Source organism: Nanorana parkeri, unplaced genomic scaffold (genome assembly GCF_000935625.1).
Source record: "Nanorana parkeri isolate BGI_ZX_2015 unplaced genomic scaffold, ASM93562v1 scaffold1157, whole genome shotgun sequence".
In the NCBI taxonomy this organism is placed as follows: Eukaryota; Metazoa; Chordata; class Amphibia; order Anura; family Dicroglossidae; genus Nanorana; species Nanorana parkeri.
In genome coordinates, this window is record NW_017307425.1 from 243,333 (window position 1) to 252,135 (window position 8,803).

The window sequence follows — 8,803 nt, forward strand, 5'->3', positions numbered from 1 at the left end:
TTTCAGGCCATGGCTAGCTCAACAAATCTCTCCACCTATTGGACATTTTTGGTTTCCGTTTTGCTTCTGTCCATCGTACATTTGACCAATGCCCAGACTCCTCCCACAGGATGTGGAGACATCAACTCAATATATTACTATTTATGTGACCTCTCTGCTGCATGGGGTATAGTTCTACAAGCAATTACCAGTGCCGGCATCGTGTCCACCTTCATCCTCATCATTGTCCTGATAGCCAGCATCCCATTTATCCAGGACAAGAGGAAGAAAAGCATGGTGGGAACTCAGGTGTTCTTCCTTATCGGCACCTTTGGCCTCTTCTGTTTGGTCTTCGACATGGTGGTCCAAAAGTACTTCTCCACTTGTGCGTCAAGGAGGTTCCTCTTTGGCGTGTTCTTTGGCATCTGCTTCTCATGTTTGTGGGCGCACGCAATTAACCTCAACTGCCTGGTGAGAAGAAACACCGGGCCAAACGGATGGGGCATTTTCGGCATAGCCGTTGCCCTTTCTCTCGTAGAAGTCATCATTAACACCGAATGGCTCATTATCACCATTGTACGGACACCAAGCACCGTCCAAATGCCATGTGCCATTGAAAACCAGGACTTTGTCATGGCTCTCATTTACGTCATGTTCCTCATAGTGGCCGGGTTTGTGTCCTGCTGGCCAGCACTGTGCGGGCGATACGGCCACTGGAAAAAGCATTCGGCTTTCATCATCATCACCCTCTTCCTCTCTGCTTGCATTTGGATTGTTTGGATTGTTATGTATGTTTATGGAAACAGGCAGGTGGGAAACCCAACGTACTGGGATGACCCAACGTTGGCCATCGCTCTTGTGTCCAACGCCTGGGCCTTCATCTTCCTCTACATTATTCCTGAGATCTCCCAGCTGACCAAGCCAAGTCTGGAGCAGACTTTTGAAGAGGATATCTACCCAACCAGAGGGGTGGGTTATGAAACAATCCTCAAGGAACAAGGTGCTCAGAGCATGTACGTGGAGAACAAGGCATTTTCTATGGAAGAACCACAATCAGGTAAGCCAACACAGATGAATTTACCCCTTCACAAGATGACTGAGGTGATGGGTAAAAGGTTTCTCTAGTTCCTGTGTCCATGTTGATACCCAATGTCTATCCCTAATGTCCTGTTTTTCCCCTAATGCCCTTGCCACCCTCTAACAGTTACACACATACACACTCTAGGGCCATTTGCTCTTTACGTTTGTTTTTGGGTTTTGGCAGGAGACCTATTCAAATGTGGAGATCTTGTGCTCTAATGGTGTCTCTGTTAAGATCCAAACCCAGCATCCCATCAGACGAACCTTTGATCACAGTTTCATTTAGAGGGGTGTACGAATTTTTAGGACAAGTGCCAGTTGATGAGGGTCACATGACCCTCTGCAAAGAGCAGTTTGTAAGGAACATGTCAGATTTAGTTGTTTGCATGCAGATCCTGAACTCCAAATTCTCTTTAGGTCTATCTGTGACCTCATTGGGAAGCTTTTCCCCTACTTCCTGTCCCTGTGACATCACTACAACTAACAGGTGGGGTTGTCACTGGGACAGGAACACACGGGCAGCAGGTAATACATTATCAGAAGTTCTCAGCCAGTGGTAGTCAGCTTAGGGAATATAGGGGGCCTCAAGGGTGGCCACGCGACATGTCCATCCTCATTGGGAAGATTGTTCCTGTGACACTCCTACCTCATTTCTGCCTGTGCTGCACCTTTATTCAGTTACATCGTTACCACTAGGGATGCACCTATACTGGTTTTTCCATATCAAGTACCGATATATATATTTTTTTGGTACTCGTCGATACCGGAAGTCCCATTAAGGAAGCCGAACGGCATTTAATGACTCGCTGCCCGGCTTCCCAATTAGTCAGGAAGCCATCTCCATGCTCCCTTGTCATGACGAAGCATAGAGCCGGCTTTGTGGCCAATCAGGAAGCTGGGCGGTGTGTAATGACTCACCGCCCGGCTTCCTGATACCGGAAGTTCTGTTATCAGGATAGGCATCGGGAGCATTTGGGCGAGTATGAGCATACCAGTGTATCGGCACCGATACAGATACTAGTATTGGTCCATCCCTAGTTACCAGCTAGAGAGGAGGGGTTCCGTAGCTATCTCTGAGCCTACAGAACGCCTCCTCTCTAGGTTAAAGGAGAACTATGGGGTTAAGGATTTTCCCCATAGTTCTCCTTAGGGTAACGGGAGGACACAAACTAGCGTCCTCCCGTCACCCTAGGCTCAGTATACCGCGAGCTGCAGCTCACTATATACTGAGATGCCGCAGCTGAAGCGGATCCCGACAATTATGTTTGGATCCTCCCAGCTGCGTGACTGACAGCTGGCTCTGCCTATCTAGAGGCAGAGCCAGCTGTACCCGCCCCCTCCCCCGTCTGTTCCGCCAGTCAGCGCTGGCGGATCGGAGCGGGGAGGGGGGAATCCAGCCCCTCCCCCTGTCACGGCAGAGAGCCGTGACAGGATCGAGAGGTGAGCGAACGCCGGTATGTGTTCCCTCACCTCCCGATCTACTGAGACGACCTGTGACAGTCTCATTGTCACAGGTCGGCTAGAACTATGAGGTGAGTGGAAATCACTCACCTCATAGTTCTCCTTTAGAAGAAGACGAAGAAGAGGAGAGGGGTATTCTGTAATCATGTCTAAGGAGAGAAAGTTTCCCTCTTATAGGTACAGTGCAGTAAGTGTTGTCACCCTAGGACAGGAAGTGTGTTACTGGCAGGATCGCTAGATGACAATAAAGGATAAAAAGCCTGAAAAAGAAAACGAATGCAGCCGCCACATCTAAGGACCGGTGAGCTGCAATAGGTGACATTTTTGTTCTTGGGTTTTAGATACACTTTAATAATATGGCCGTAGACATGTGTTTTACTTGTATCTCTCTTGTGAGTCATTGGAGCTGCTGGTTCTGCTGCCAGCATTGACACATTGTAACGCAATCACAGCGGAGACAATGTGGACGCGGCAGCCAGACAATCGCACAATGAACGTTTATACACGAAGCCCGACAAGTTCATAATGATGTCTTTTGTTTGCCAGCAGCCAAGAAGCCGGTGTCGCCCTACAGCGGGTACAACGGGCAGATGAGGAGCAGCGTGTACCAGCCGACAGAGATGGCACTCATGAACAAGAAGACGGTAAGCCGGAGCCCCCGGGGGCCTGCGTGCGCTGCTCTCCGCGCCAATGTTTTTCCTTCTTCCAGAGTTGGCCGCAGCGCCTTGTGGTTGCGCGGTGACTCTGCGATTTGCACATTACACTGTGCCACTATTCACGGCTAACCGAGCACGCGGCCAAAACAGAGACCGCGCTTCTTAAAGGGCCCCTCCGCGCGTCCTAAAAAAAAAAATATGTACGTTCCCGAAATAGAGCGAGATTGACCGCGTTACAGATATGACCCTTCTAATTAAAACCGATATTGTTTGATACATTGTAGCAGCTCATTCTAATCGGTATATATGTGCAGTGAAAGCTTCGTATCATGGGGCGCCGTACCCCGCCCCACCAAGAATGAAGGTTCTGAGGTAATTTGAAAGTCTTTAACCAGCAGGGGGGCAAACACCGGCCCTGCGGCTGTGGTGACACTACAAATCCCATCATCCATCTGCCTCTGGGAGTCATGCCTGTGGCTGTGGGAATCTTGCAATGCATCATGGAATTTGTAGTTCTACAACAGCTGGAGAGCCGGAGTTTGCCCTCCTCTGCTCTAGTCAAAGCTTTTTATTTATGTTGTTGCTATGAAAGAGAAGAAAAGGGTTGGTTAGACCCTAGGGTTGCCACCTTTTCTTTCAACAAAACCCGAACACTAGCGACGCATAGAGATGTTTTGGGGAGAATGAGTTGCGGCTTATTCATATGTAAATATCACAGTCATTGGGGGGCCAGTAGCCCCTATCTTAATTTTGGTTGTCCGGATCTCAGCTGCCATGAAACCCGGACACAGCTTTCAAAACCCGGACTGTCCGGGTGAATCCCGTACAGGTGGCAACCCTATTAGACCCTCTGCCGGGTTATCACCACCCCTGTTCAGAAGATTCATCTATTGTGTTTGTCCTGCTGTCACCAACACAGCCACCCCCAAATGCACCAGCCTGAACATTTCCACTGACCCAAAACAAGTATGTCATTAGAGTCATACTCAGTTTTGAGTGACGCCCAAGCACTGAAGTCAGGGGGTCACCACAGGCAACAGCCAGAAGGGGGGGTCAGGAAACGCCATCTACGTACTTCGGATCTGCTCTGCCACCGAAATTCACGGCTCTGCATCCAGATCTGCAGCTGGCAGCGATGTAAATGATCTTCTTCCTGATGCTAAATATGTTTCTGGAAGTGATATAAAAAGATGAAGAAAAAGGATGTGGTCTGCTGAAGCAACCCGAGTTATGTGACAAACAGTGTTTATGTAGAAGGAAAAACATCTGAAATAACAAAATATATATATATATATATGTTACTGTATACATACTGTACATTGCAGCTTACCAGTACTAGACTGACTTAAAGGAGAACTATGGGGTCAGGGCTTTTCCCCATAGTTCTCCTTAGGGTAACGGGAGAACACAAACTAGCGTCCTCCCGTCACCCTAGGCTCAGTATATAGGGAGCTGTAGCTTGCGGTATACTGAGACGCCGCAGCTGAAGCGGATCCCGACAATTGTGCCGGGATCCGCCCAGCTGCGTGAGTGACAGCTGGCTCTGCCTATCTAGAAGCAGAGCCAGCTGTACCCGCCCCCTCCCCTGTCCGTTCCGCCAGTCAGCGCTGGAGGATCGCAGCGAGGAGGGGGGAATCCAGCCCCTCCCCCTGTCACGGCAGAGAGCAGTGACAGGATCGAGAAAAAAAAAAAGTTCCTTCCTGTAATGGGGCTAATAGCTGAACTCTCGGCACCAAAACTTTAATTCAAATGTACCCCTTAGTCCCCACCTACAAATGATATAAATCCAACTGCAACCAGATTATTTTGCAAGCTCAGATATGACTTTATAAAAGTAGCAGTGACACCATCACTGTGCTGTGCATAGCCTGTGAAGAGAGCAGAGCTGTGGGAGGGGCCCCGCAGGCCCCACCCACTACAGGAAACTACAGCAGGGGGCAGAGACAATATGAGTCACTCTGCACAAGGAGAGAGAGCAGCAGTGAGCGGTCTTTATTACAGGAGGAGGCGGAGACAAGACCAGTCACCCTGCACAAGGAGAGAGCAGCAGTGAGCGGTCTTTATTACAGGAGGGGGCGGAGACAAGACCAGTCACCATGCACAAGGAGAGAGAGCAGCAGTGAGCGGTCTTTATTGCAGGAAGCTCCAAGTCTCGCACTGTCACATTCTATGTTTAGTTTGCGTTTTGGAATAGTTGTTTTGTGATCAATGGATACATCTTTGATACACTTTTGATACATTTTTACCATAATAAACCTTTACCCTCTGTTTTGTTTGTTTTTTTGCTCACAGTCAGAACTTCCCTATGACATCATAATTCCCCGAGCCACTGTCAGCACCAACCCAGCTGCCAGCGGAAACTCCACAATGCGGGCAGAGGACGCCTACAACGCGCAAAACCGACACATCGCAAACAACGGACAGGTATGATCACCGAGCTCCGCCCACAGAGATAGTGATTGGCTGATGGTTTGATATGATTTTTTTTTTTAATTCGATGAGCCACTTTAGTCCCTGTGTACTCCTAAAACCAACAAATATATATATATTTGTATTTCAGTTAGTCCGACCCATGTTTTCAAGTGTATTTCCGCTTTTGCATCAAATTTTTTTTTTATTCACACAGCAAAACTTTATTTGTATTTTTTTTTTTAATTGCTGCTTGCACAATACGTTCTCTTGTCTGAAAGAAACGTTTTTCTCCGAACTGAATTTCCCTCTGGAATGCAAAGGGGAGGGGCTTAATGTTAACATAATGAGCCCCACGTCTGTACTGTGCTGGCAGCTCTCATTATCGATTGTAAGCTAGGTGTGAACACCGTCTGTCCCAACAAAGGGTTAACGATCTAAAAGCATTGTATGTTAATGAGAGGAAGCTCAGAGTGTCCCCGGTCTTCATATCCATTGGGGACGGCCAGAGTTTCCTGTTTCATGGCAATTGGGAGAAAAGCTCTGAAGGCTCCGGCTACACTGAGACAACTAAACGTTACAAAATACTTTGTGTTCATTATTTTTAGAAATGCTGAGTGAAGGGAACACATATAACAAGCGTACCATGGGGGCTTTCTCAAATATGACTGCAAAAGTGGAAATAGACTTTAAAACAACCCGCGTGCCTGGAGATAAAAAGTGCCGGCTGAGGTGGAATTCCTCCCATTTATAAACCTGAAAGGACATTTGTGGTAAAAAGAATGAAGAAGTTATAAACAAATGAGGGGGGGAGGCGGGGTTATATGAAATGTAACAAATAGAACCAACAAAACAAACAAAAAGGAAACAAATGTATTCAATATTTTAAAGAGGGAGAGAGAATGTATGTATATTTTATCTCTCTTCTCTCTCTGTCTCTCTATTCTCTCTCTTCTTCTCTCCTCTCTCTCTCTCCCCCCTCCGCCATCTCTTGCATTCTTCTCTCTCCCTTCTCTTTCTCTCTTTTTCATTCTCTCTCTCTCTCTCTCTCTCATTCTCTCTCTCCCTCTTCTTTATTCCTTGAATCTCTCTCTCTCTCTCCCCCTTCTCTCTCCTCTTCTCTCTCTCTCTCTCTCTCTCTCTCTCTCTCTCTCTCTTTCTCTTCACAAATCAGAAGCTGAAGGGTGAAGGGGAAGAAGGAGTTCATTAGGGGGCTGATTGGGGTTAATAAGGGGTACATTGGGAATGGTGTTTATTTTATAATACACTCTCGACGGGCACATTAGATATTCCAAAGTTACTTAGATGACGTTTTTTGGGTCCGTCCTGCGGCCGCGTTATTATATCTGCGTTGGTTGACCGCAAAGTTGCCTTTAAATGACGTTTACATGTGTTTTTTTTTTCTTTTTCAGACAAGCTCCCCGTACGGTCAGTGGTGAGAAGCCGATCTTACGACGATTCACCCTCCTGAGGAAGCAGCTGCGTCAGGGCGCCTAATCGGACTTGCGGTTGACATGCGTTCATGCCAAAGTAGACAACCTTTTCCGGGGATGGGGGGGACTGATCTGTACTAGGCCGAACTCTTCAAAACACAGACGTTGTCACCCCCTATAAATCGCCAGCAGCCATTCAAACAACTTCAGAAGACAATGGGGGGGGGGGGGACCAGCTGTCACCATAAGGTCAAGTTTGGTCATGTACAGGTTAATATGGCGTTACATAACGCGGCCGTTTGCGGCTGAGGCTTCGTTTGCACAATCTTTCCTCCCGAACGGCGTCGTTTGACTCTCCGACACTGAAGGCAGCCATTTTGAATTGTCATACCGCCCAGAAGGCCGGATCTGTCAAAGGGTATAAGGGTAAGACAGTGCTTGTCGCCATAGCAACCAGTGGGAGTCTCTTGTCCTTCTCTTGGTTGGGATGTAGAGTAATCTGGTTGCTACGGGCAACAAGAATGAGACCACCTTCAGCCCCAATTCAAAGGTGATTTTGAAACATCCCCTGATGTTGTTTATCCATATTTGTGCAAAACCCCGCCCACTTTTCATCAATTCTTCAAAAAAAAAAAATGGGTCCTTCTGACCGAAATTGGAAACATTTGCAGCTCTCTGATGTCATAAGTCAGTAGGCCAAATGTTCATGGCCTGTGGGCACAAAATGGCTGCCTTCGGTGTATACACTAGACAGGTCCACTTTCAGGGTAATGGCAAAATATGAGGGGAATTCATCAACATTGGCGCAGACCGAAATCGAGAGCAGTTGCTCATGGCAACCAATACTATTCTCTCTTTCATTTTCAAACATGAACAAACCTAAGAAAGAAGCTGATTGGTTGCCAGGGGCAACTGCTCCAGATACTGTCTGCTCCAGTTTTGATAAATTCCCCTCAATGTTTATGTCTGGTCATAGAGCAATAAGAAGAAGATTAGCTGCTGCCTTCGTGCTATCGTATATCCCTGTGCCTTTAAGGACTATGTATTCAAGAAAGCAATGTGCAAAGTGCAACCCCCTAGCAACCAATCACAATGTAGCATCATAAACCCTAGTAACCGATTCACGATTTAGTTTGATAACTCCTTAGCAACCATTAACAAGTTAGTGTCATACCCCCTATGCATCGTTTTGTACGGCAGTGTGATTGAGGCCTAATAACCAATCACAATTCAGCATTGTAACCTCTAGCAACCAATCAAAAAGTAGCATCATCATCCCTAGCAACCAATCACAATTCAGCATCATAAACCCTAGCAACCAGTCACAAAGTAGCATCATAATCCCTAGCAACCAGTCACAATTTAGCGACATAACCCCTAGCAACCATTCACAAAGTAGCATCATAATCCCTAGCAACCAGTCACAATTTAGCGACATAACCCCTAGCAACCATTCACAAAGTAGCATCATAATCCCTAGCAACCAGTCACAATTTAGCGACATAACCCCTAGCAACCATTCACAAAGTAGCATCATAATCCCTAGCAACCAGTCACAATTTAGCGACATAACCCCTAGCAAGCATTCACAATTTCACTGCTCAAGTTTTCCACGAGGTGAGCTCCGATGGTACGGGTTGCGGGTTTGCAATTGGCGCTGCTTTCTTGAGGCCTAACAGTCCTTCATTTCACCCTCGGGGGCAGCGCCCGCCATCTTTTAAAAAGCGAATCAATATCTGTGTGTTGTCTATATTATTTACCCGACTTCCTGTATAAAATATATGT

At 47.1% G+C, this 8,803-nt stretch overlaps 1 protein-coding gene across 1 annotated transcript in view; it reads left to right on the plus strand.

Annotated features, from left to right (window-relative positions):
- The window catches only part of GPRC5C (G protein-coupled receptor class C group 5 member C), a 20,533-nt gene extending 13,490 nt beyond the window's left edge, over nucleotides 1-7,043 (plus strand). The window contains exons 2-5 of the mRNA XM_018568224.1: nucleotides 7-1,036; nucleotides 3,070-3,164; nucleotides 5,469-5,600; nucleotides 6,998-7,043. Coding sequence (XP_018423726.1) covers nucleotides 10-1,036; nucleotides 3,070-3,164; nucleotides 5,469-5,600; nucleotides 6,998-7,024 — 1,281 coding nt within the window. The 5' untranslated portion in view covers nucleotides 7-9 and the 3' untranslated portion in view covers nucleotides 7,025-7,043. The remainder of the gene's footprint in view (nucleotides 1-6; nucleotides 1,037-3,069; nucleotides 3,165-5,468; nucleotides 5,601-6,997) is intronic.
- Nucleotides 7,044-8,803: the final 1,760 nt, after the last annotated feature.